The 27,433-nt window shown below is 40.4% G+C and overlaps 2 protein-coding genes across 4 annotated transcripts; both read left to right on the forward strand.

Moving 5' to 3' along the window:
- The first annotated feature begins 133 nt into the window (after nucleotides 1-133).
- Nucleotides 134-12,757, forward strand: TIPRL (TOR signaling pathway regulator). 2 transcript variants are annotated; one of them, XM_054197209.1, is made up of 7 exons: nucleotides 134-366; nucleotides 3,248-3,427; nucleotides 4,273-4,372; nucleotides 6,570-6,701; nucleotides 7,123-7,218; nucleotides 7,781-7,843; nucleotides 7,986-8,007. In XM_054197209.1, exons 1-6 carry the CDS (start codon nucleotides 266-268, stop codon nucleotides 7,811-7,813), a joined length of 642 nt encoding a protein of 213 aa, XP_054053184.1. In that variant the 5' UTR covers nucleotides 134-265; the 3' UTR covers nucleotides 7,814-7,843; nucleotides 7,986-8,007. The 2 variants fall into 2 exon arrangements, with proteins under 2 accessions (XP_054053184.1, XP_054053176.1); XM_054197201.1 differs by lacking the exon at nucleotides 7,781-7,843 and adding an exon at nucleotides 9,694-12,757 and having other exon boundaries at nucleotides 135-366; nucleotides 7,986-8,048.
- Nucleotides 12,758-13,984: 1,227 nt separating this feature from the next.
- Nucleotides 13,985-27,051, forward strand: SFT2D2 (SFT2 domain containing 2). Of its 2 annotated transcripts, XM_054182341.1 has the most exons (8): nucleotides 13,985-14,117; nucleotides 14,969-15,055; nucleotides 15,380-15,465; nucleotides 16,587-16,668; nucleotides 18,700-18,735; nucleotides 18,857-18,915; nucleotides 19,680-19,709; nucleotides 20,346-27,050. In XM_054182341.1, exons 1-8 carry the CDS (start codon nucleotides 14,055-14,057, stop codon nucleotides 20,383-20,385), a joined length of 483 nt encoding a protein of 160 aa, XP_054038316.1. In that variant the 5' UTR covers nucleotides 13,985-14,054; the 3' UTR covers nucleotides 20,386-27,050. The 2 variants fall into 2 exon arrangements, with proteins under 2 accessions (XP_054038316.1, XP_054038324.1); XM_054182349.1 differs by lacking the exon at nucleotides 18,700-18,735 and having other exon boundaries at nucleotides 20,346-27,051.
- The last annotated feature ends 382 nt before the right edge of the window (nucleotides 27,052-27,433 follow it).

Genomic DNA, 27,433 nt, shown 5'->3' on the forward strand with positions numbered 1-27,433 from the left:
GAAGAGGCACCCAGCTCCCCCCACGCAGCACGACGGGTCCGGGGGCGCAGCGGTGCCCAGAGCCCATCACCGCGAGCACCTCCCGCCCCGCCGCACGTCACGTCCTGCCGCCGCACAGAGCTTCCCCGGAAGCGGAAGTCCCTTGAGGCTACGGTTCCGGCGGCGCCGTTGCTACCGTTAGGGCTGTACGGGCGGAGGTGGAGAGGCGAGCTCCCCTGGCGCCTCTTAGCTTCTCGTCGGCGGGGCCTTTCCCCTCGCCTCCGCCATGCACCCCGTTTTCCAGAGCAACCGGCGCGACTTCACCTTCGGGCCCTGGAAGCTGAGCGCCGCCCGGACACACATCATGAAGTCGGCGCAGGCCGAGAGGTGGGGGGGGGCTGGGGGCCGGGGGAGCGGAACGACGGTACCTGCGCTGCTGGCTGCTCCTCCCTAGGGCTGGGAGCTCCCTCCCTGACGGCCAGAGGTTTAGGGTGCCTTGTTGCCTTGCCTCAGAAAGAAATAGCGTCCACTGGGCGGGGGAGACGCTGTATATTCCGGTAGCTCGGGGGGGAAGGGGGGGTGTTTTTCCCTCTCTTTTTGTCTTGAGAAACTGGTGTGATTTGGGTTACGCGTAGTTGCCAGGATTTTGTTTTTAACGATTGCTAATGGCTATAGAGATCTGTACCTCTGTGGACCGAAGCCTGTTAATTAGTAGCTTGTTTTTCTTAATTACCTTTTGATGGTGATTAAGGTTCTTTTAAATGTTGTCTGCAGATTGTCATAAGCTATTTCGTGGTAATGGCTATTTTAGGATAGTGGATTTCATTAAAAATTTATTATTTGCTTTCTCCTTGTAGTAGTAACTTCCACTGATGCCAAACTGTTGGAGAAGATGCTCCTGTGTCAGCATCAAGTGCTTCAGTCAGATTTGCTAATGTGGAGCTGCACAGTTCAGCTGTGTGGTACCATAGCTGGCCTTGGTGGCCATTGAATTTGACAGATACTTCTTAGCTTCAGTTTCTGGAATACATACATGGAAATCTTGTTAGTCTTGTTAAATATATCTTCATTCATGTTGCTTTTAACTTTTCTGAGGGTAATTTGTTTGATAAAGTCCCATGTCTTGAAATGTTATGTTTGAGGGTGTTTTTTTTAATTATAGTACACTGTTACAGTTTAGTATATAGTGTAGTAAAATGTTATTTTTTTAACATAACAGTGTTACACTGACTTTTTTTAAAAAACTGAATATCTGCCTTAAAACAGGTAAAAACGGTGTTCCTTTCTTCATCTTTATCCTGTGTTCAGTGCCTAAAACAATCTTCTCAAACTGCTTCTGACTAGCAGTCCTTTAGTTTTTGCAGTTACAGATAAGAAAACTTGAATCCTGTGATTTAGTCATTTTTCTGCAATGAGGATTCAGGATCCAGCTAAGCTGTACCTGTGTCCTGCTGGGGAAGGAGGACTATTACTAGAGTTTTCCATTTTTATGGCATGTTTGTGAGGACTTACTTTGTAGGATGCTACCTCCTAAAAATGAATATCTTTATTCTTAAGATCAGGAGGTTGTTAACTCTTTTCATTATCTGTAAACAAGAGAGAGACTTGAACTGCTAGTCTAGATGCCAAATTGCCTGCTGTACGCGTCTTCTGATCTATTCAGTTTCTTTAACTGTAGCTATTTTAAAATAGTTTAAATACTAAAAAATATTTTAAATTTTTCTGAAATTACCTTTATCTGTTTAGATGTTTTTGAGGGGGACGCAGTTTTTCAGGATGTGTTGAAAAATGCTGAAAAGTAAAGTTGCAAGAACCACAACACAAGCTTGAAAGAACACAGAGGATTTTGCAGGGTAGGGAAGAGAAGTCCAAAATTAGCCGTTTACCCGTAGGTCTTGGTACCTAGCATGAGATCCCCAAAACAATTCCTCCACTTCAAATCTGAAGGGTCAAAACTACCCAGTTGCAGTGCTTTTAGTCAGTTTCCTTTTGTAATGTATTTTTCTTGGCATCTTGCCTTTTTTATTCCTTGGGGAACATCATTAGTATCTGTAGGAGTTTTATTTATGGCAAATGCATATCACAAAAATCCTTCAGTAACCTCTGTGGGAAGGTGAAGGATTAAATGTGCCATAGCTGAGAACTCCTTTCTGTGCTGGAGTTCGTCTTTGCAGGTAAAGGGGCCTGCACGTAATGAAATGGAAAAGTTCGTAATGTTCTTCTGCCTTCTCCAGGAATGACATAGTATCTTATTCTCCAGGTCTATGAATTCTCTATTTTTGTTTCAGTTTTGTATGCAGGGACACAGAAATAAACACTTTTGTTCAGGAATGCCTTATTATCCATGTGAAAGTTGCAATTAGGACACTTCCTGCCCCTCCCCCCGGCCCTTATAATTAATGTGTTTCCTAAAGTTTTCTTCTCTACAGATGTCATGTATTTCTTTTTGATCTTGATAAGTAAAGCAGGTAGTGATAGGGAGAAGTAGTATATGAAGCTTTTTGTTAAATAAGGTCAGTGTGTACATAAAGTGGTGTTATGTGTGTGTATTTATAGATAGTGTATGTATACATACACATAAGTATAAGTAAGTATATAGATTGATATAAAACAAAAAGTGAAATAGGATGGTTTGAGACTTTCTGCAGGGATCATGTTTATTTCATTCATGCAGTGTTTTGTTCAGCTGGGGCTGTGGCTTTCATGCATAAGGTTACAAATACCGGCATGTATTCTCTACCAGCTTGGGAAAGTGGTAGAGCACAGTAGTGTCTTCTGCACTTGATTTTCCCCATATTCTGCCAGGGTTGTTTTCAGCCCCTTCTTGTAGGTTTCTAAATTTGGAGCTATGGACCACTGTGCAGTGAATTTAAACTTGCTGACAATGAGTGCTTGTTCCTAAAACTTTTTGGACACCTGCCGAAGTAGTTCTTGGACCATCCAGGGGTTTGCTGCAACAGGTTGAAAGCTGCTACTTCATGCTTATCAGATAGTGTTTTGATTCCTCATGTATGAGACTTTTGTATGAGCCTGATGTAGAAGGAATGTTTTACATACTTTTATGGTGTCAAAGTCACTTTGGATCAATGACTCTGCAATTCACAACCAATTATTAAACAGGGAAAACAACAGAGTTTACAGAACGTATTCATTGTGTGTCTTCTAAGTTACCATGGTCTAAAGAATGCTTATTCCAGAACAAGGATTGCTTTCAATGAGTTATAGCTCATTAGATCTCTCTTCATGGGACTTTTATTTTTCTGTGCAGATTGGCTGATGAATTACACATGCCTTCCCTGCCAGAGATGATGTTTGGAGACAATATCCTAAGAATACAGCATGATCATGGTTTTGGAATTGAGTTCAATGCAACAGATGCTTTAAAATGTGTCAATAATTGCCAAGGTATGATCAAAGTGGCTTGTGCAGAGGAGTGGCAAGAGAGCAGGTACAGTATTTTCTCACCAGTGGGCAAGTACTGTTGTGTTGTATGTGAAATTGTCATGAAGTAGTTAAAGCACAGGCTGAACTCTTGAAAACCATGTTGCATTTGGTTCTACCATAGATATGGTGTGTAATCACAGAAGACACTTAGCTTTTCTTTGCTGTGATCATCCTCTCTGTTAAATTGGGTCAGCCGTATTTTTTCAGTTGTGTCTTGGCTTGCTTAAAATAAACTACAAGTGTAACATGGCTTAATGCTGTTTCTGTTTATTCAAACTTGTAGAGTGTTGAGCATTACAAGACTGTATCGTGTGGCATTTCAAAGTGCAAAGTGCTGTACATGTTCAAACTCTTAGCCTTAGGAATATAACAGAACAATTACCATGCATCAAAACTAATTTTACTGTTTAGTATTTGTAAAATCGGTTGCAAAAGCACCTGGAAGTAAAGCACAGAGAGAAATCAAAGCTGTCATGAAAACTAAGGCAAATAGCAGTGTTTATGATTGCTCTGTGTTGTCAGCAGATTGCTTTCTGCCTACTTAAAGAAAAAATGATCTTGAAATACAAATTTTTCAGTAACATCAAACTAAAAATCTTTATTTTTGACTCATAGGACTGGGATTGTGTTAGCACAGGAATTCTGGTAACAGTTTTACAATTTATTATGGAAACAGATGTTGTGAAAGAAGCAATACTGTATGATTAAGTCTTGACGTCATCATTGCAGCACAGATAATGCTGCTGGTTTTCTTGAAGTGTGTGGGAATTGTAATACATAATCTTATGTGAGGTTGTAAGTTTTTAAGAATTACTACAAAGCATGCTGTTTTCTCTTTCACTTCTTGAGGAGTGAGACTGAGCACACTAAGGAAGTTGTCAAGCCATATGATTGGACTTACACAACAGACTACAAAGGAACTTTGCTGGGAGACACTGCAACATTAAAGGTAACCATTTGTCCTTGTTAAATGCTGATTGCATATTGTTTCAGTCAAACAAAGCTTAGAAGCTGTCATAGAATGGTTTAGGTTGGAAGGGACCTTTTAAACATCATCTAGTTCCAACCCCCCTGCCATGGGCAGGGACACCTCCCACTAGACCAGGTTGCTCAAAGCCCCATCCAACCTGGCCTTGAACACTTCCAGGGATGGGGCATCCACAGCTTCCCTGGGCAACCTGTTCCAGCGTCTCACCACCCTAAGAGTAAAGAATTTCTTCCTAATATCTAATCTACATTACACGCTTCCAGTTTGAAGCCGTTACTCCTTATCATATCACTACATTCCCTTGTAAAAAGTCCCTCTACAGCTTTCTTGTAGGCCCCCTTTAGGTACTGGAAGGCTACTATAAGGTCTCCCCAGAGCCTTCTCTTCTCCAGGCTGAACAGCCCCAACTCTCTCAGCCTGTCCTCATAGGAGAGGTGCTTCAGCCCTCTCATCATCTTTGTGGCCCTCCTGTGGGCCCGCTTCAACAGGTCCACATCCTTCTGGTGCTGAGGATTCCAAAGCTGGACACAGTACTCAGGTGGGGTCTCACCAGAGCAGAGTAGAGGGGCAGAATCTCCTCCCTCGACCTGCTGGCCTTGTGGCTTTTGATGCAGCCCAGGATGCGGTTGGTCTTCTTGACTGTAAGGACACGCTGCTAGGTCATGTTGAGTTTCTCATCAACTAACACCCCCAAGTCCTTCTCAGGGCTGTTCTCAATCCATTCTCCACCCAGCCTGTATTTGTGGTTGGGATTGCTGTGACCCAGACGCAGGACCTTGCACTTGGCCTGGTTGAACTTCGTGAGGTTCACGTAGGCCCACCTCTCAAGCCTGTCAGGGTTCCTCTGGATGCCACGCCCCCCTCCAGCGTGTCAACTGCATCACACAGCTTGGTGTCATCGGCAAACTTGCTGAGGGTGAGCTCAATCCCACTGTCCATGTTGCCGACAAAGATGTTGAACAGCACCAGTCCCAGTACTGACCCCTGAGGAAAGCCATTTGTCATTGGTTTCGACTTGGACATTGAGCTGTTGACCACAATTCTTTGAGTGCGACCATCCAGTCAGTTCCTTATCCACCGAGCAATCCATCTATCAAATCTTACAGCTTCATAGTTTCTGACTTCAAAGTATAGTTTGGGCTTTCCATGTCTCTCAGCATGTTATCCTAATCAAATTATGGCTTGTTTTCAGAACTTAGTTTTTTAAAGCATTTTACGATTATATAAAAGGGTGCCATTGTGTCCCTTAGTGAAAACTTAGAGAATAAAGCACATGAGAATCTGCAGCACTTGCTGGATTCCCCTCTGCAGCTCTGAGCTCCTCACACCCAACAGAACTACCAGCTGTGTAATTCTCTAGTACCGTTACTCTCTGTTGCTTGCCAGTTTGCGTAAGCAGATATGTAGATCTGGTTGCTTTCAATGGCTTTATATTTTTCTGCAACAGTAACTTCTCATATCTAAACTGACAGGCCCTCCCTTATCTTTATTTTTTTAAAATAAGACTGAAGTTCCCAGCTTCTATTTACTGTATACAGATCTCTTGCTACTAAGCAGATAATCTATATTAATTCACTAGGATTGCATTAGTTATAGATCACTTGAGTTATCCTTGAATTAAAAGTGCAGCATAGAAATAAATGATGTCTTATTGGCCTGCAGTCTTCAGGCAGTGGAAGTGCTTGAGTGTATATGGAGATTGTGAGATGGAAAATACACGGGTACTTGATTTCCATGGAAAGGTTTTATTCAAATCCTCTGCAGGGTTTGTCGTTGGCTAAAGATACTAAGTGGATGGAATACTACTTATAATGCAGAACTTCTCATTTGTATGTTAAACATGAGGCATCTTCAAGTATTTTCAAATACAGAAAACGAGCAGAATTGTTTGCAGCTGAAGCCCTACTAAGCCTATACCCAGAGGGTACTTTATTCAGAATTTTCCACTCTTGGTTTTTGCTTTGATCAATGTTTCCTCTTGGAAACTTTGGGTTTAATTTTAACTTTTCCTCTTAGAGTTTTGGTATGTTTTAAGCTTAGTGCCATAAAGGTTTTTTCTTTCTAAAACTAGCAATTGCAGGATTTAAAAGATCAGGACAAACTTTATGTAGTTTGGCAACAAATTAATATGCCAGCTCTTCTTCATCTTTTTCTTTAGGTTGTTCCTACAACAGAACACATAAATACAGAGAAGTTGAAAGCCAGGGAGCAAATTATGTTTTTTGAAGAAGTACTTCTCTTTGAAGACGAACTTCACGATCATGGAGTATCAAGTTTGAGCGTAAAAATAGTGAGTACTAAGAGGTGTATACAAGATGCGTGGTGAATTGGTTGGTTAATGTATGCAAAGTACAGCCACTTTTTGTATGTTGTTCCTTCTGGGATTTAAAGTTTAAAATACAGAGTTCTTTATCCTCACTCTTAGAAATATAATCTTACTGAAAACCATGTTGGCTTGAAATCTTCCTGTCTGTTTCTTCAGGGAACAGTCTTTTCCCTCTTTCCTCTTACTGTGTCCTGCCTAAGAACCTTTTGAGACCTTGTCTGGCGCTGCTGTCCAATAATAGCTGTAGCATAGCAACAGCCCAAATTTTTACTTTAGCACCAAAAGCATCTCATACTGTCTTTCATTGTGAATATCTAATATGGATAATTGCATAGTTAAAGGAAAACTTTGTAATATGCTAAATGGAACATCTTTATTTTTGCAGAGAGTCATGCCTTCCAGCTTTTTTGTGCTGTTGAGGTTTTTCTTGCGAGTTGATGGGGTACTTATCAGGATTAATGATACGAGGCTTCATCATGAGGTAAACCCTTATTCGCCATCATGAGTATTTTACAGACACTGCCTTGCCATGTTACTTTCAGAGAAGACCTGCTGATATTCCTGTAATTTAATGTTGATGTTTGGGGGCATAGAAGTTACCTGAACTGAACTTTCAAGTGTATTTTGTTACTATGGTGGTGCTGAAGTAGCAACAAAATGCTGGATGCCATGGGGCTAGGTTCTGTATGAGCAGAGTAGGCAACCCTTATGTGAAGTAATCATTTAAATATATTTGATAAACGCATATTAGACAGGAAGTACAAGAGGAAAAATAGGCAACAGTAAATGGTGTGATATTGTTCTTATCCTTGTCTTCAAGTAAATGTTTTATGGCTTGTCTAATAAACAATGGCAAGTTTTAATTTGCAAATAACTGTCCATACTACACTGAGTTCTAGTATCTCCTAAATAATACAGAAAGTAACAGTTGTGGTTTGCTTATTCTGTCTAGCTCTCTGTGTACTGACGTAGCAGTTCTAGCTGAGTAAAAATTAACAAGCATATTCAGTCATAGAATTTTTTTTTTCCATGCATGCACACAGAAAGGTGACTTTTGGGAAAGAGAACATTGCTAAACATCTTTCTCTGTCTTCATGAATTTGAACGTACGTTTCTGCTCCCAGGTGAAAATCTGTGGTCAACCAAATTCAAATGCTTATTAAATTTCAGTTTATTTAAAATGCTTATTTTGCATTTATACTAGATGATAATTTTGCAATTAATTTTTGCTGTTTTTTTTCCCATTAGGCGGACAAGGCCTACATGTTGCGAGAATATACATCCAGAGAAAGCAAAATATCAAGTTTAAAGGTATTGTATTTCTTAAATATTTTTTTTCTGTCTGCTTTTTAATGTTTTTTTTATGGTCAGCATAGAAAATACTGTGTCTGTAAGTAATTTTTTGTTAGGTTTGGAATCTATGCAGAGGAAAAACCTTTTTGCTTGTGCAACATTTATTGCAGATTTCAAGGCAGATTTGCATTTGTAAATGCTCAGATCCATTAATCACATGACAAGATACGGGATTGGGTTACTTTTTCTCCTTTGGAGTTAACAAGATTTTTTAATTTTTTTTTTTTTTTCCATAGAACTATTCAGCCACAAAATCAGGTAGTCCACATCCCGTGATGCTAAACTTCATGAGTGTATGCTTGCAAGTAGTATTAGGGGTTAAGATCTGTTTGGTAATAGACTCATTCAGTTTTTCTCAAATAAGTTTAATAGCCCACCTTAAAACTCTAGAAAAGGCTCAGAATAATTTGTGGCACATTTGGAGTTGCAGCTGTTGATTTTTATTCTTGACTCAACACCTGATCTTGGGCATTCTTGATACTTTTCCTTCTCCCTTGTTTTTCCTGTAAAAGTGTTTTCACCTGTAAAAAGTGGCTAGTGTGTTACTAACCTTCTGAGGGAATGTTTTTGTTTATCAGGAAAGGGACGCTGTATAATTTCTTAACAATACATGATCCCTATAAACAGGACTAAATTCAGACATGAGATCTTTGATAGTTTTGTGGTTTTTGAAATATAAATCAGTGACCTAGGTTTTACTTCACCTCATGTTTAAAAATTACCATCTACGCTGTTAAATAATTTTTAATGCCTATTGTTATAGAAGGGAAATGCATATAGCTTTTCAGTTCCCTAGATCAGCTTGCATAGGTAAAGTGAAAAAGATTCCTGCTTTACTTAGGTTTGAAATAATTGAAACAGCAGTATGATTCCTTGCGTATTAGGGGTAGCCAAAATACAGGTTACCTTTGAATAGCTCTGGCTACACTTCTTAAAGAATGATGTTAAAAAGTTTGAAGGTGTTTTGCTCAGTATAGATTTTATTTATTTTTTTCATTAAATATCTTATATGCAGTGAAGTTGTCTACAGGAATCTCTAGAGAAAGATATTGATTAACTTAATGAAACCACCTAATTTCTTCAAATATGAAATTAAAATCCAATGAGTTTTAGTATTTCATACATTTTTTTGTGGTGGACTTCATAAAACTAAGATACATGTTGAAGTATATCAGTTATCAATAGCTAAATCTGAGCAACTCCAATTAATACATTGCAACGGCTAGAAGACATTAGACATGCGATCCCTTGTACCCGTCCTCGTCTCATGTAGAACTAGACTCTCAAAACAACTGTTTGTTACATTCAAATGATAAATATATATTTTTAAAAAAACATTGTAGCTGTTCATAAATGTTTCTGACTTTCTTGTGCTCCTATAATCTGCTGCTTGAAAACATTAAATACCTTTTCTTAGCCTATTGATCCACACAAGGAGTAAAAGACTGTATGTATAAGGTAAATTTTAATAATTATACCTCACTTCAGGTGTTTAAATCAGGTAAATTATGGATCAATTACTTGTAAAAGTTTGGGGTTGGAATACCATTTTATTTTCTCCTCCTTTCATTCACATGTTTCATGTAAAATTTTTGTTTCTTAGCACGTTCCACCTTCCCTGTTCACGGAACCTAACGAGATCTCTCAGTACCTACCCATAAAGGAGACAATCTGTGAAAAACTAGAATTCCCAGAGAAGCTGGAGCCTAAACCAGAAGCATCACTGGAAACCGTGTGTGTTAAGTCTAAATAAATGTGACTTTATATGGACTTGAAGTACACTGGAGATAATGTGATCATGTAACCATTGCCATGGGGGGCGGTTTCACTATGAGTGGAATAAAGAATTTGGCTAATTTTTCTGTAGCCCTGAGAGAAAACATTTCAAGCAGGTTTTGCTAATTGTGTTTTTTGTTTCTTTGTTTTTTTAACCTGTATCTGGAGTTAATGATAGACTGGTGGTGAGTTACAGTCTTCAACATCATTGGAGAAAGACTCTCACGATTAAAGAGTCTGGGTTCTGGTTAGTTCACCAGTTAGGCAGGAGTATTGTATGGACCCTCCACCACAAACACTTCTATGAAGATTTTGTTATTGCTGCTTCAGATACTAAGAGACTACTGGAGTCATAAAATTGGCATGATTTTATTTTTATTGAGAAATCATCCACAGTAAAAAAAAAAAAATAAAAAAAATAGATTTTTCCTCTGCATTTATTTTGAGCTGTCAATCCTAAATGACACATTTTGCTTGGCTTCCCCTACTGTGGGCTGATAACCAACTTAATTACTTTTTGGAGTCTCTGATCCAGACTCTAATTTAAGAATATTCATTTCATCTGAGGATACGTTTAAGGAGCAGAAGAAAAAAAAATTGTATTTGTTTGACACTATATAAAGGTAAAATTACCTTATTTGTGAGGCATTAACTCCAGAGCAGGACAATGCTGGAGGCTGACACACACACACTGGTAAGTCTCTTCACAAATACTAGTTTAATCTGATATCAGCCAGATTTGTCTAGGCAGTTCTGGAGACTATGACTTGGGGTCTGTATGCTGCTACGGTCACATACTATATTGGAAATGTGTTGTACTGTATTGACCTTTTGTTGGACGTATCGGATGGTGCCTGTGTATGATGGTTATACTGCCCTGAGAGCGACACTGCTAAATTGCAGAGTGGCTTATGGCTGGGAAAGAGAGGGATGTTTTAGTCTCTAAAGCCTAAAGGATGCTGGTATTTGCAGTTTGAGAAACAAGATCCAATATAGCCTTAGAAGGATGCTAACATGTGTTCCGGCTACGTCATTTTGGTTTATTTTTAAAATTCTTTAAGTTCTGCTATTAATAGAAGTGCGATCACATGTATAGTCATGGGTTTATCTCAACACTTTGTAGATTAAATATTTGTATTGCTTTTGGAAAGCCTAAATTATGTGAATGGTTTGGCCTAAGCCTGGGGGAGCTAAATAGACTTGTCTAGGTTTACTGCTCACGCTCAATGAAGTGCAAGAAGCAAATGACTGGCGAAAAGCAGGCTTTGCAATTTAAGGTGATGGCAGATAAGAATATGTACACATTCTGACGTCTTGGAGCTTTTTGGTTAAAAATCATATTCCACACTACATGGCTTAATACAGACAATCCACCACAAAACCTGGTATTTAACCAGGTTAAATGGTTTTCACTTAGAGAAGACCCTGAGGTTTTTAGGAAAAAGTCTACTGCCATCTAAGTGACTGTTTTCTTAATAAAAACAAACAACGCATTTTGTTTTACTTTTATTTGAGGCAGCCTGGTCTAATGAATTGATCATAAGGTCGAAAGGCAGGAACTAACTGCAGTTTTTCCTGTGTCACTGATTTACTCTTAACCACAGGGAAGTGACTTCTCTGTGCCTCAGTTCCCTCTATGTAAAAATGAGGGTTAATACATGCGTGCCTCACTGAGGGTTTGTGAAGATTATTTTGTAAAAAGTTATTGATTAGTCTATTTTATCTTTCCTGACTACACCTTCAGCCTTATTTTTTGAATCCTTTGGAAAGGGTTACTGCAAAAAATCTTATGGTCCATAGGATAAAATGAGTGAAGAGAGATGAAATTAAACAGTCTCTGATAGAAATTATTATCAGCCGGACATGATCTGGGTGAGTGAATTTATGGCCGCTTTGAAATAGAGGTGAGGTCCACTATATTCTCCATTAGAGTCCTAAATTTTGTTGGCTTTTTCCGTCTTCCTGCACTTCCAGTGTCAGGATGAAGAAAGGGCTGCAAATGAATGCAGCATGGAAGTGATCAAAAATTCATTTGTTAATAGGAGATTATTTACGTCCACTCTAGTGATAGAGGGATAGGGGGAGAGAGTGAAAAGGAAGGGAACAACAAATGGCGGTGAAGAGAGACTTTGCTCGTGGAAGTAAATCATGGCACTTCTTTTATTCTAAACATGTATTATTTTACATGCCTTAAAAGGCTTATAAAAACACACTTCAAAGCTGTTAATGACTGAGAGGAGAGCTGATATAGTGCTAGCATGAAGGAAGCTATATCTGCATTCTTTAATTAAAACTGATTTGGGTTTGGTCAACAATGCTAACATTAAGCTCTACTGGGCTAAAGTATAATGGCGGGGGGGAACCCACAGAATTGACACTTAGCATTGGAAAGGGTGCTGTGCATGTTTAGCTTATACTGTGTATTTTATCTTGTCCATCATACATACCAATTTGTGACCTGTTGATACAGTTGTCTCGAATGGACTTGAATCCTGAATATATAGATATGGGATATCCATGTATTTTGGGTGCAGTGCATTTAAGTGGAACACATATGTTGGTGAAATCACAAGAACATGTTTAGGAAGTTACGGTTACTACAAAGTAATAGTTGGAGCACTTTGTGGCTCTCTAATACCACACAGATTATCAAGAAGCAGCAGTATAAACTGTTGTACCACAAGTGCTCTGGTACAAGTTTTTCCTTGTAAAAGTACCACTTCAGATACATAATCTTAGGGGGAGGGAGTGGGGTGATTATCCAGCTCTTTTGTGGCAAGTTTAACATGTGGCAGTTTATATTCCTTCTTGTATGTCGCTAAATAAAATGTACCAAACATTTTATAGTTCTGTTTTTATCTGAGCAAAATAAACTGAAGTAACTACTCACAGTGCTGAATTTTGCATTCTAGTAAGATGTTGGATCCATGTGCCTTTGCCTGTCATCAGACCACTCTGGCTAGTTATGAAAATAAGGTGAGACTTTTTTAGAACAGGGAAAGAGCCACAGTAGTGGGAGCAAAATTAATTCTATATTGCTATTTCCATAAGCTTCCCTATTGCCAAGCAATGGCCTCAAAAGTGGTGGGAGGAGATAGGATACAACAAGAGAAGTAAAAGTGGGGAGGGAGTGGACTCTCTTTCTGAAACTACTAGGAGAGTTCAGATGTCAGCTATCGTATGCTTGGAAGAGTAAGAAGTGCCTGGGAACACGGGAGTGTTTGCTGTCTGTTAAATAACCCAAACCTATAAATTACTATGAAGATGATCTCTCTGCAACATGAACCTGCAAACTGGTGCTAGGCCAATCTTTCCTAAGCTTGCTGATTTGGGAGGTTTGCAGTACTAAAGTTACAGAATCATAGAACTGCCGAGGTTGGAAGGGACTTTCAGATCATCCAGTCCAACCATCAACCTAACTCAGTCAAAAACCATCACTAAGCCATATCTCTTAAGCACTATGTCTACCCATCTTTTAAATACCTCCAGGGATGGTGACTCAAACCACTTCCCTGGGCAGCCTGTTCCAATGCTTAATAACCCTTTCAGTGCAAAATTTTTTCCTAATATCCAGTCTAAACCTTCCCTAGCCCAACCAGAGGCTGCTTCCTCTTGTCCTATCGCCTGCTACTCGGGAGAAGAGACCGACCCCCACCTCGCTACAGCCTCCTTTCAGGTGGTTGTAGAGAGCGATAAGGTCGCACCTGCTCCAGGAGAGCTGTCACAGGACGGCAGAGGGGTCCGGGGGGGAGCACAGGACCAACTACACCGTTTCCAAGGGCCTTTCTCCCCTCGGCGTCCCTCACCCGACCTCCCCCCCGACCCGTGTCGGCGGGGCACCGCCTCAGGAGACGGAGCCGCTCCGAGGGCAAGGCTGGCCGGCACAGCGCTGCTGGGGGCACCTCCATCCCTGCCCTCGCTGCTCGTTAGGTCCAGGAGGCAGCTGGTTTCTCGCCCGCACCGCCGGATGCGGTCCCGCCTCCCCCGCCCGGCGGACTACAACCCCCGGCGGCCTCCGCGCCGTTGCTACCGTCCTTCATCTACCTGCCGAGCGCAGGTAGCCTGCGTCGGCGCGGTGCATGCCGGAACTGGTAGTCCCTGAGGAGGGGAAGGGAAGGGCAGGGCAGGGCAGGGCAGTCCGGCCGTGAGCGGGCAGAGCCGCTCGGGGCGGGGGCCGGGGCGGGCAGCATGGACAAGCTCAAGCGGGTGCTGAGCGGTCGCGACGCGGAGGAGCCGAGCGGCCTGGGCGAGGTAACGCTCGGCGCCCCCTGCCCATGTTTCCCTGCCGGGGTGGGCGGCGGTTGGCGAGCGGTGGTTGGTGGGGAGCGCAGCAGCGACGGAGGGGGGGCAGAAAGGGAGGGAAGGGGGCGCCTAGGCCGCCCCTCAGCGCTGCCGCGGCCCCTCGGCGCGGGTCGGCCGTCGGCGGGAGCGGCCCGCGCCGCCTCAGCCCGTCGTTAGGCCTTCGGCTCTCCGGGGCGGAGCCGGCCGGGGGCTGCCGGTTCGTCGGGAGCCGGTTTCTAGACCTTTTAATTTGCGGCTTAAAATGCGCCGTGCTGCCGGGGGTGCCGCTGCCTGGGAAGGGGGCCCTGCCTTCTGGTCGTTGCGCGAAGGAGGAGGACGCGGTCTGTCCGAGCGAAGCCGGACCGGCCAAGGCTGGTTGCAGCGAGCTCGACAATAACGCGGGGCAACGGCGAGGTGCCGCCGCGCTATCTCGGTGTGGGCAGGGAATAAAACCAGCCAAACAAACAACCCACCCTCCCCGTTTGTTAGCAGAGCTGGCGGAACAGCCAAAGTGGAAAACTTCCCGGCGGTGCCGGCGGGAGTGCGTGGGGACGGCCCCGGGGTGTGCGGGCCGGCGGGAGGCAGCGCTCCCGCCCCGCTGCAGCCCCCGCCGCCCGGTGCGCTCTGTCAGCGCCGTCCCTTGGCTGCACCCGCGCTTCTCGCGGGGCGTCGAAGCGGGTGCTTAAAAACGGAGGCTCCGTTTGAGCTTGGGCGCAGTTGGGCATCTCGGAGGAAATGTACTCACTTGATAGGTGGCAAGAGCTGTTAGTCAATAATTAATCGCGCTCTTATTTATTTTTTTTTTTTCTCCTCGTTTCTAGGTTATTGATGCAACTTCATTAGGTTGGGGCACCAGAGTGAAAGGCTTCATTGCTTGTTTTGCAATAGGATGCCTGTGCTCGCTTTTGGTAAGGACTTTTTGCCGGACCTCCCTGATAATTGAGTTTCAGGAGCCCCGATAATTACAGCCTTGCTCTGTGCTGTTGCTTGACTTTTTTTTTTTTCTTTGAGTCTCTAGGAAGACACCTGACTCGGTTCCAGTTAGATTCAATGCACTAACTCTCAACAAGAATGCCAATAAATGCAATTTATTTTTGTGTGTGATTCTGCAGTTTAGGTTTAAGTTTTCCTAAGACTTCTTTGGTGTTGTGACCTTTTTTGGATGTATTTCTTTTGCAACTTAAAAACAGTATTAATTTATTTTCCCTTTCTCTCTAAATCTTCCTTTTTAGGGTAGTTGTCTGCTATGGGTACCAAAGAAAGGGCTGACACTCTTTGCAGTGTTTTATACTCTGGGGAATATCGCATCTATTGGGAGGTAACAATCTTTTTACATTAGTTCCCTGATAAAGATGACAAACTAAAGCAGAATGATGGGTGAAGGTGCATAAGTGGTATAAACTGTTGCATTTTTGCGAGAAGCCTTGCTTATGGAACTTATTCTCTTGTTGCTGAATTTTAAAGAGCGTTTCCCCAGCAGTGCCCTGAAGTGGTAAAGAAAGCTTTTGTTTCCTTTATTGTTATTATCAATGCATTCAAGGTAAAAGTTACTTATCAGTAATGAAGAATCAAAATCATGCTTTGAGCATTGAGGTGTTTTTATTTTTGTTGTTTGGCGCCCTCTTCCCCCCCCTCCCCCCCAGCAAGATAAAAATGATTCTTTGGCATTTTGCATTTGGTAATGTTCTGTGTGTTTTGGTGAATACATTTGGGGCAGTCAGTCTCTCAGGGTAGGCCTGTTTGATAAGCCTTCATGGCTGTTGAGGGTCCTGAAGCATAGCCTCACCAACTTTGTGACAGGCACAGCCTTCTGTGATTGAGGAAACTTAACAAGATGTTAGAAAGCACAAGGAATGGAACTGGAAATAATACAGTAATGAGGCAGAATAATATGGTACATGAGGCAGAAATATAATCTTAGATAATTCATGCCATATCAATCACCAGGGCTCTACTCTAAATGAGGGCTGCAGATCTGGTAAGGGATCAGAGAATGGATCCAGGTCTGAAAACAGCCCTTTATGTAGAGGAATTGAGCTGGATTACATGGCAATCCATGCAGAGCCTCTGTGGCTGGTGTTTTTAAAAGCAGGTTAAAAAAGCATTTATAAAGACTGATCTAACTGAAGCTGACCTTGACCTATGCTTCTAGCTTGATAGTTCTGCTCTGCTTTTGTTAATTGTAACTGAACAAGTGCAAATAAAATTATAGAATAAATAGCTTGCACAAAGAAAAACAGGAATGGATTTTTCCCTCCTCATATATCCTGTTTCTTTTGTTATGCAGCAAACATGTTATGATTATCGTACATCAGTCTGTGTACTGATGCCCCATATGACAGCAGACAGTTTAACAAAAAAACCCCCTTAATGAGGGATCTTACCTAGTTTTGCTTTTGCCTTTCTACCTCTGTATTCATCTTGTTTTGTTTTTCACAGCACTCTTTTTCTTATGGGACCAATGAAACAATTGAAAAGGATGTTTGAGCCTACACGTTTGATTGCTACTATTGTTATGCTAGTAAGTATCAAAGGAATCAGCTTTAACTCATGCTAACCTGTAAACAATTTCCACTATAAAGTCCTTTCCTATACATTGATCTAACTGTCTCAAGATGTGGGTGTGTTTTTGGTTTTGGTTTTTTTTTCTTTTTTCTTAAAACGTCAAACATCCTGCACATCTGCTGCAGTAGAAAGGTTGTGTAGCACCAGAAAACCACCTTCCTATTATGAAAGACTGAGCTGAAGCCAAGTTGTTATGCTAAATGAGCATTAAGGGTCTGCGGCTGCTGTATGTGAACCATGCACGTGCTTTTTTAAGGTGCTTGAGGTCACAACTTCATATTTTCGTGTTGCTTAAAGGATGAAAGATGGGAAACTAGTTTTTAAAAAGTTGTACTATGGAAGTTGTTAGACCTTCAATGTTGTCTTTTTATATTCTATCTGATTTACTTTAAAGAGTTGTGTAGGTATTTCTACCTTGATAAAATTGTCATTTCCTGACAAAGCAACTGGGGAATCTCTATGCCTTGGTCATCTTGGATTGAAAAATACAGAAATCATACCTGTTGGCTGATAGCTTCAGGTTTTGAAACTCGTATGACACAATGAAATTGCAAATTCAATATTCAACTGAAGTCAGCCCTTGGAATTATTTTTATCTTCATAAGATGGGAATTGTGGCCGGCCTTCTACTGGGAGGGGGTATGTGAAAACTGCTGCTACTTTGCAGACTCTTTCTTGTTTAAAATCCATGGGCTTTTTTGTCTCTTCAACTTTCCATTTTCTCTTGAAGAGTCTAAAATCTGGAAGGTGGTTTAACTTGCATGAAGCTGTCCTCCTGTTTTCAGTGTGAATGTCTTTAGAGTGTTTGCTTGACATCAGTGCTTCCTGTTTTCTCTTTAAACATCCAGAGAGGCTGCAGGCACCTGATGGAGCCTGAGAAATAGACCCTATGTGCTCACAGATCAGCAGCAGGCAAGAAGCCTACTGCTTGGTGTGTTTGTTTTATAAGCATTGAGGATGCCTGGAGTCAGGGGAATGCCTGGAATGTTGTTCACTGGAATAAAGCCAGTTGTCAGATGTATGATGTAGTATTTAGACCAATACACAAATCACTACCTTAAAACTAATGGGAAAACTAGATTTAATGTCAGTAATCGTGATTGAGGTGAAGTGTATGATTTCTTTGGCAATGTGTGTGTTAACGTCTTGAACATGCAGTACTAGATCTTTTTTACTCAAGCAGAAAAATACACATTATAATCTCTAGTACGCAATGGTACATGTGTATCAGAAGAAGACTGCTAGATGTTGATGAAGGAAGATCAAGTTATCAGCATCTGTCATAGCTAAATGAGCTGTTGTGTCTTAAATTGAAAATGAAAACTTGAACTAAAAGGAGGCTCCTGTTAAAACTGAGGGTTAAAACAGAAAATAATCCAAAATGGCCTGCTACCCCAAAAGATTTTAATTGTAGTAAAGACAGCGCAACTCTGAAAAAAGAAAAAGTGCTGGTGTTAGTGGCTGTTCCTATTAAACAGGACAGCTGCTAAGCAATAGCTGAAAGTTGTTGAAAGCATACTATAGTTTCAATTGGTAAGAACAAAATAATGTCCTAACTTCAACCCCATGGTAACCTTGAGAATCAACAGGAAATGTGGCATTTACAGAAGCAGAAAGACCTGAAAAGTCTTTCTTACATGAAACGATGAAGTGTGGTGTATACCAATGACACCAAGAAGTGCGTGGGATGTAGGGACCTGCTGATGTTGCAAAAAAGCTGCAGTAACCTCTTCCTCCTGTTACTTTGCAGTCATAAAATTATTTTCTGGAGATATCAGGCTGATATTTCCTCGTTGCTTTAGTTCACATCAGAAATATTATAACGAGAGCATTTTAAATATGAGGAACTCGTATGCAGGATTGCATAAAACTATGAAACGGTGTAATCTGTTTCTGTCTTCGTGAAGTAACCCATTATGGTGTTAATATTATCTATAAAAACTGGAGTTGTTTCTATGTTTAATAGAAACTGTTTGTTTTCTTCTAGTTGTGTCTCGTACTAACACTGTGTTCTGCTTTTTGGGTGAGTACTTTAGTCCTATATGTATATATAACCAGAGTATATTTTAACAATAAGATTATTACACTATTGTCTCATTGTCTGCTGTCTTTCTTCCCTGCTCCCTCCTTCTCTTCTCCTTCAGTGGCGTAAGGAAGGACTCGCGCTTCTTTTCTGCATCTTACAGTTTTTCGCCTTAGCATGGTAAGTGACTTCTTCCCCACATGTTCCATTTGCTATTGCACCTAACATCAGTAGCTGAATTGTGAGTGGATTTTGAACTTGCATGAGTTGGAAGGAAGGAGAATTTCTTACCTCACCATTCCCCTAGATGCAAGACAATGTATCAGTGAGGAGCTGACTTGTTCCTGCTTCTTGGTCTCTCGCACCACTTTAGAGGCTTTGAAGATGGAGCTCAGGGCTTCGTTGCTGGGGGAGGTGCCTTTGAACGTGTTTAATTTCTGTGAGCTTGAAGTAAAAAACCTACTTTTTTCCTTTCCCTTTTAAATCAGTTTGTTGCTTACTGTTTGGTATTCCTCTATAACACTCTCCTGATTTTGTCTTGTTAAAAGGCCCAGATATGCCAATCAAATTAAGTGTCAGTGTTCTTGAAGTTAACATGTGCTCTGTGTAATGTCACAGCAGTAGTCCAGAAACTGATACGAACATGTAGCCAGCCCTCAAGACTAATCTTTACCTGCCTGGAGGTGTTGGACTATGAAGAATATTGGGTGCAGGAGAACTGTCTCTGAAATGTTTCTACACTGATTTTGCTGTAGTGTTTCACAAGCTGGCTGGGCTAAGATGACTAGTAAGGATACACATTCCTGTTGCTCACAAACCCAGCGCTTCATTTTGGTTGTGTATTTGCAGTCACCTGTTTAGAGCATCAGAGGGGTGGCTGTTCTTGTTTGGGACTCTTAATAATATCTGACATCAAGAGTAACTTTAAAAATCTTTCTGCTTAGGTACAGCATTTCCTTCATACCATTTGCAAGGTAAGCTTCCCTACTCCCTTACTTTTTGTCATCTTGAGGTTTAATGATACAGAAGATTAGTTTATAGAAACACTAATGTATGGCTTCAGAAGTTTTTCCATAGTGGTGCTTTAGGGGGAGAAAATATACGTAGGTAAACCTGAAAATGAAACTAAGCATCTTCTCTAGTGGGAGAACACAAATGTAATAAAATGAAAGGGCTTCCTATAAAAATACGTAGGTGTGCTGACCACATGCTAAACATAAGGCTTGCTTTTGGAATGCCTAAATGTTGGTCCAAAAGGATACTAGACAAGTGTATTCTTCTGGGTACCTCTTTTTCCTGATCTCCCCCATGAGCGCTATTTGAGAGCACAGTTCTCTGTCCTCCTTCAGTACACCGCTGCAATACAGGCTGCCAGGTGTCGTTCCCATTGCGGTTGGGCAGGTGGACAGTGAGCAGATCCGCTTCTCTCTAATGCATTCATGTAGTCATGCAAATTGTGTAAGCGCAATTAATACATGGTCAGCTGATCTTTTAAAGTCCTCAGAGTCAGTGCGATAGCAGCATGGAATGAGTCTCATCAAGTGGCATAACTGAGGTGACTCTCTGGTTGTTTTCTTCTTTTTTTTTTTTTTTCTTTCTCCTGCCTCTAGGGATGCTGTGAAGAAATGTGTTTCGGTCTGCCTGTCCTAACAGGAATACTGGATGCTTCACAAAGTTCTACGAAGTACAGTAGAACTATGTTAAGATCACTGTGTATGTATTTTCCTACTTCTGTCTTAAACATGTGCCTTTCAGCTTGTTAGAAGCTCCTTGTGTTAAATCCAATGTATGCGATTGCTTGGTTTTGTAAGCAATGGTGTCTGCAGGACAGGGTGTTTGTGATCAAGTGAAGTTCTGTCTGGCAGAAAAACTGGGCAGAGTTCCAGAACTCGTTATGATAATTCTTATGTGAAATCATGTATTTGTTTGGTTTTGCAAAAGTAACAAAGTAATATATAAAGTCTGTAAAATGAAGACCTTGACTCTGATGGGACTATGCCAGTCTAGAGGATTTTCTTTTGCAAGAAAAAGAAATCAGTTGGCAACCGATTTCTTATTGAGAACTTGTTTTTTTGTTTGTTTCTTCTTTTTTTTTTAATGTCACTTAATCTTTGCACTGTTTGCCTGGGAAAATGGAATCTTGGTGCTCTTTCTTTTCCTGCCTCTCTTGCAAAATTTTAGGTTTATGAGACTTCTGAAAGACATAATTCTAATTTAAAAGACTGATTTGGAGTAAGTATGAAATGATGAAATGTTTGCATCTTTAATGAAGTATTTAATTTTCAGTTTAGACTGGTGTTTCCTTAAAATACGTGAAAGGAGCACCTTCATTTGTAAAAACTTGTTCCTGTTGGAAAAGCACTTGTAAAATAAGGTTAATAGAATTTTTCATCTGCCAGGAACCTGAGTTCTTTGCCTTGGCCGCAGCTAATGGCAATACATACAAGGCAGGAAACTGACACTTTTCACATGAAGCAAGGTGCTTCTCTTCTCCCTCAGCTGTAGCACAGGAGCAGTGTGAAGCTGAGGGCATGACGGGTAAGAAAAGAGAATTTATGTATGTCCTTTCTCAAAGGACAAACTCTGTTGATAAGGTGGAAGTGGGCCATTGTTTAAGCAGTCTGGGCTGGGGAGAAGACATTTTCTTCTGAACTTGTAAATGAGTTAAAACTCCAGCTTTTTTTTTTTGTAAGTGGGATCAGTTTCGTTTCTCCTAAAGCTCTTGTCTATGTTAGTGATCTGCTTTGAGGAGAAAGTACTATTTTTCTATTGCCTGTCTTAGCGAAGAAAGCATGTAACAATCTACCTGCCAGCTCCAAACAAACGCTGAACAGCTGGTATCTAAATTCCAAGGCCACTCTTCATTCTCTTTATCTTCTGAGCTATGTATAATCATTTACTCCCAAACCACTGCAGTGGTCCGTTGTTTAATATCTGAGCGCAATTTCCTACTTCTTCTGTGTGAGATACTGTTTAACTGCTTTCACCTTTCTTAGAAAACTGTCTTGCTGGAGTCAGTGTCTATGAAGATGATTATCCAGTGGACTTTAGTGTGAACTGAAACCTCTCTTCCTTCATCTACCAAGAGTTTAATCATTTAACAGCATTGTGTTTTCCTGGCAAGTGCATCCCTGACTTGTACCACAAAGACTTTAATGTAGGAAAAACCTAGATCTACTTGGCGATAAAGTATAAGCCCACAGTGAAGCCAAATAAGTCTATGGCTTCTGGAAAGTTATTAGAAACTGAGTTAATTCAAAATCTTAAACTTAAGTGTCCTTCTGATAATTTATAAAGCACAGTACCATCCTGCTGTTAGGATCCTCTAAAAAAAATACTCCCTTTTGAGGATGCCATGAAAAGGAGATTTTAACAGGCTTTGTTTCCAGCTGGCTAGGGTTACTGTTACAAAGGCATTTGAATGGAAAATGCTGCCTTGAAAACATTGCACCGTTGTTGGGATGAATCAGTTATACAGGATGGTGTTTAAGTGCTATGTCCTGGTGCTTTTTTTCTCCCCCCTAGGATTTGGAAGTTAGTGGTGAAATAAGTAGGTTGATTATTACTGTTCTTGAAAGGAAGAATTAGTTAAATGCCCAAGAGAGACGGAGGATTAAAGAATGTTGGTATTTCTTTTCCCTGACTGATCTAAGACAAGTATCTAAACTGATGTGTCTCTCTTCTATCAGGGTTCAAAACCTAATTAATATGTGTCAGAGGACCTGTGTTAGTCTTCTATTAGAACTTTGATAATGTTTACAGAATTCCTTTGTATAAGGGCAATTGAAATGCAACCCTAATGCCTTTTACATTCCAATATTTCTTTAGCTTTAACATCTCTGGGTGTTGCTGGAACATGCTACAAGTATTGTATACATTCTTTCTCCTTCCCCTCTCCAGGAAAGCTACCTTAACTCAGATCATCATTCCAGGCTCAGCAGCAGTCAACACAATGGAATTTGACTTTTTGCGTTCTTTTCTATGAATACTTCAGATTAGAAGGATAAAAGTCTTTTGCTTATTCTTTGACTAGCTTGTGCAGGATTGTGGAAGCCTGACTCCCTAGCAGTTCTTCTAGAAGAACACTGGAATTGGGTATGCTGAATATTAGTTTTTCAACTTGCATACTAGCTAACTGCTAGTTTAGCTGACTGCTGTGAGCACAACCACTTAGAAGTATGAAATTTAGGAAACTACCAATACATAGTGGGTAAACTTAAATGGAGATTTTTTTTCCTTCTTCCCTTCCTATCCTTTTTAAAGTTATAATTCCAGCTCTACAGCCTTTTATCAATAAGAGAGAAGAACAAATCTTCATTTGACGGCTAAGCGATTGTGCCCTTAAAGGAAGGGAACCCAAGGAGAGATGGCAAAGACATAAGGATCACCAGAGTGCTGCTAGGGTTTATGTTGCCCTTTGTTGCATTCTGTTCCTGTGAAGGTCAGACAGTAGGAGACTCACCATATTCTTGCCAATATGTGAAACGTGCTCAGGGTTTGTCGCTTCATTTACAAGCGGTTTTTGATTTAAAATAACTTTTCTATATCAGAACAAAACTCTCCAGATTCTTACTTGCTTATAAGCAGTTGTATTCAGGCCAAGTTTAGCAACAAAAGATTTTTCCACTTTGTTAAAATATTTTATTTTATGTGATTTTATGTAATCAGGGAGTAAAGTAGTGTATTAATGTTCTCTCTTGACCAGTTTCAATCTGATGTAGACTATACCATTATACCACTTTTTGTCATGAGAACTAATTTGTACTAAGTTTTGATCTCATCAGCTTTGGTTATCTGCTTGGCAGGAAGCATGGTGGGCATATCTGAAGCTCTCTCTAGCTTTCTATCTTAATGTCCTTCAAGGCAGGAATGTTTATTGTGTGCACTGTACTTCAAATAGAGATGTTTGTGTTTTAAATCACAAAGCTCCTTCCTTCCCAACGTCCTTGCTCGGTTGCCTACAACACTTAAGGCTGACTTTCCTGAAAAAATGTATGATGTTGGATAACCATCTCAGTAGGATTTGGTGTTCTACCAGAAAGCACTTTTTGCCCAGCCTCACTGTTGATCAAATTGCCTATACACTTTTTTGCCTTTTACAGTACAGATAACATAACTTTAACCAAGCAGCCTTAGCATACAGTTCTATGAAATGTGCATATCTGGGATCATCTGACTTTGGGATCAGAAATGGAAATGGGGAGGGTGGTAGTCATTTGTTCCCAAAGTACTGAAATTCTATACATTAAAATGTGGTATTTTTTTTTCATTACTTCACATAAAACAGAGCAAAACTTTGAAATCCATTGTGAATACTGGTACTATCTGAGATGGTTCTGTGGTGATGATGTGAACAATTTCATCTTGTTTAGTATTTACAGTAAAAAGGTTGTTCATGAGCTGTTACAAAAACCAGAGAAGAAATTTCTGCATCAAGTTGAAATTCTTTCAAGAAATCACGTTGGTGGTGTGTTTTGTTTTTTTTTTTCTTTAAAATGATGCGTTAGGCTTTATGTGTGGATACTCATTATGCAAGTTGGGGAGAGGGCAGAGGCTGCTGTGGGCTAGCCTGCAGCTAGGTGCAGGATGACAGGCTTGAATCGATCATAGCTTGTGGGCTGATTTGCAGCTGGCGTGCAGTGCATTTGGAGGCTCGTGGCACTGTTGCTTACATGCAGTCCAAAACTCCTGTTCTGGGAACTGTCTTCTGGGAACTGTGGAGCAGTGTGGGCACTTGAAGTTCATCCCCTTTTGCTGTGTGCTAGGATTGAAAGAGCCTCTGAGTTTTTGACAACAGTTTAGTTTTGGTACTTAGTCGTATTAATGAAAGTAAGATCACAGTTGCTATTGTGGACTCTCAAAACTGAGGAGGAGGATGAGGTTTAAACACATGTTTGTCTTAAATACCGATGTTTACAACCATAGCAAATACTGACTGTGTAGGACAGAAAGCACAGAAATAGTATATTTTTCTTAAAACCATGTGCCTCAGTGTAATGTGACAACACTAGATTTTTTTTTTTAACAGCTGTGGAATAGTTTTGTAAAATAAAACCCAAACTCTCAAAAATTCTCCACAATGTTTTATACTGTTATTGATTCTGTTTGTTGTGCCTTTTCTATGTATTTACATGGTCTGATTTCTACTTTGGTAAACATCTTTCTTCTAACTTACAACTTGCTCTGTAATGAGGTGAAATCTTCACTTACAAGTGCTGTGTTTTTGCCTTCAATAAAGTTGTCATTGCATTAAATTAAATGCTCGTATGGTTAATATGGAGTTTTTAATGATGCTGATTCTCCAGGTGATGTTGGAATTGCTGTGGGTTGGTTTCTTGTTTTGTTTGTTAAAAAAAAAAAAAAGGTGCTTGTCTTCGCTTCCTTTGCTGTGTACACATGTACTGCTGAGGGGAGTTTGTGAGTCACCAGCGCTATGCAGTGACATCACCCAGCATATATCTAGTTCAACCAAATTTTTTTATTGGCATAGCTGCATGCACCTACGGTTGGCACAAATAGAGTTGTTAAGGTGGGAATGATATTTTTATTATTACTTATTTACCTCAAGAGTCAATCTAGATGTGCCAAGAAACTAGTGGCTTAGTCCATGCTACGCAGCAAACAATTCCTGATGATACTCTGTCAGCAAAGACTGGAGTTATGAAGCAGCATGCCTCTGGTTCTTCTTTGTGGAGGAAATACATTCTGAATACTGATATGCATTGGAGAAGGAAGAAGCCAATGATTTATCAATGTGTGTTAAAAGTACAATTAGAGGCAATGACTTCTAATTTTTTTTTTTTAACTTTCAGAAAGCATGTCCATTTAAGATTGTGCCTAATATGCATCCTTACAGTGGTTTTGATATTACTTGACAGTGTACAGGGCTCTGCATTGGGCTGTTCAGAGTACATTAAACTTTCTTCTGATTGACAGGACAAACCAAAGCAGTTGCATTTTTTGCAAAGGTGGTGTCAAGACTTGCATGCTGTGGGAGACTGTTTAGTTTTCAGTTACTTTTTTTTTTTTTTTTGGATTGTTCTAAGCAAGCGCTGTCTCAAAGCTGACTAAACTGAAATTTCTGCCCTACAGAAAACTCCAAAGTTTTGTTGGAGATAGAAGCAGCAGCCTGTGGTCCTGTAATATAGAAACCTAGGGATTTGTATTTTATCTCTTTGAAAAGGTTAGAGCTTCCAAGGACTGACATAAGAGATTATGTTTATTCCATATCAAGACAACTATGAGAGTGAATCTGAGTCCTAAAAAGGCAATAAATCCTTCCCATATTTAATAGCATAGAGCTATTTTGCTTGCCTAGTTTAATCTCCTGCATAACAAGCTGTTGAACTTTGCCACACTGTTCTCATGCTGAGGTCTTAATACCTGAATGATTTAAAAAAAAAAAAAAAAAAAAAAAAATTAAGCCTTCATTTGAAATCTCTAAACAATGAATGATCAGCTGCTCTCTAGGGAACGTGTATTCTGTAGATGACTTTGATCCTTAGAAGTACACTGAAAGGGTTTATCAGCTGTGCTACAGCATCTAGTCCCCGAATCCCAACTATAAATATCAGGGCAGAGTCATCAGCACCACATTAAAATTCAGTGATGAGACTTGGAAGGCTGTTGTACCCATAATGTCTGCCCCATTCCCTTCTCCTTCCACAAGGTCTGATTTGCAAGAGAGGGTATTTTGTGGTTGCAGGGAGTTCAAAGTTGGGGTTGATACTCGTTTTCTTCCCATACTTGTACCTTTCCTGTAGAGCTCAGTCTTGGTTGCAGTGTCAGTGAGGGTACAGGCTTGTAACTGTGCAGCTGTGAAGAGCTGGAGGTGCTTAAAGGGAACAAAATCCTCTCTTCACTCTTCTGAAGAAAGCTTCTGATGAATTAGAGATGGAATAGTATATTTAAGCTGCCAATCTTTGGGATTGATATCTTAAGTTAGTCTATTTGAAACCCTTTTAAGTTTTTCTTGGGTTCCCTTGTGGCATCTCTAAGAGAGGTTATTCCTGAGTTTGTGCTTTAAAATCTTGCAGAAGCAAGTGTGGATTAACACTGGCGGAGCAGAAAAATGGTACACTGAAAGCATCAGCTGGCCAACATGATTTCATCGCAGCTCTGAAGGGCTGGCTGTCACTTCCAAAAAGTGGCAAAGTGTGAAAAATTATTTTATCATGGGCATGTACTTCTGTGTTTTTTAGCTGTGTATAACAGGATGCTTCAGGCACACCACCTTTGAGAGAATCAAATGCCTCAACCGAGTTATACTTGTTAACTCTCATAGTTAACAAAAAGCTTTAACTTATGCATCCAAGTCAAAGGTACATGTTTGATTTCCCTAATATAAACACTGACTATATTAATTTTGTTCTGAGATGTTGTAAATAGAATTTAATAGTTTGTTTAGAATCTCTTAAGTTTTTTTATTTTTATTATTTTCTGAGCTTAAAAATGGGGACAGTAATAGTTTCTTGCTGTAGGTGCTAATCTATGTCTGGAGACAGCACTGAAGATCTTACAGCAGGAAAAAAACAAATTAGGGAAAATTATAATTATTGTTAAATTAATGTTTATCACCAGCCTGACTACATCAGGATTTTTTCTTTTTTTTTTTTTTTCTTTTTTTTAAAACGAGGAAAGGTTGCTCTGGAGAGCCTCTCATGTTTTCTGGGCTCAGGATTAATCTCAGATGTAAGCT

Source organism: Rissa tridactyla, chromosome 1 (genome assembly GCF_028500815.1).
Source record: "Rissa tridactyla isolate bRisTri1 chromosome 1, bRisTri1.patW.cur.20221130, whole genome shotgun sequence".
Taxonomy (NCBI): Eukaryota; Metazoa; Chordata; class Aves; order Charadriiformes; family Laridae; genus Rissa; species Rissa tridactyla.

Coding starts and splice junctions, on each gene's coding strand:
- TIPRL (XM_054197201.1), top strand. CDS start 266: ATGCACCCCGTTTTCCAGAGCAACCGGCGCGACTTCACCTTCGGGCCC. Junction 367..3,247: donor AAGTCGGCGCAGGCCGAGAG/GTGGGGGGGGGC, acceptor TTTTCTGTGCAG/ATTGGCTGATGAATTACACA. Junction 6,702..7,122: donor CAAGTTTGAGCGTAAAAATA/GTGAGTACTAAG, acceptor TTATTTTTGCAG/AGAGTCATGCCTTCCAGCTT.
- SFT2D2 (XM_054182341.1), top strand. CDS start 14,055: ATGGACAAGCTCAAGCGGGTGCTGAGCGGTCGCGACGCGGAGGAGCCG. Junction 15,466..16,586: donor AATATCGCATCTATTGGGAG/GTAACAATCTTT, acceptor TGTTTTTCACAG/CACTCTTTTTCTTATGGGAC. Junction 18,736..18,856: donor CACTGTGTTCTGCTTTTTGG/GTGAGTACTTTA, acceptor CTTCTCCTTCAG/TGGCGTAAGGAAGGACTCGC.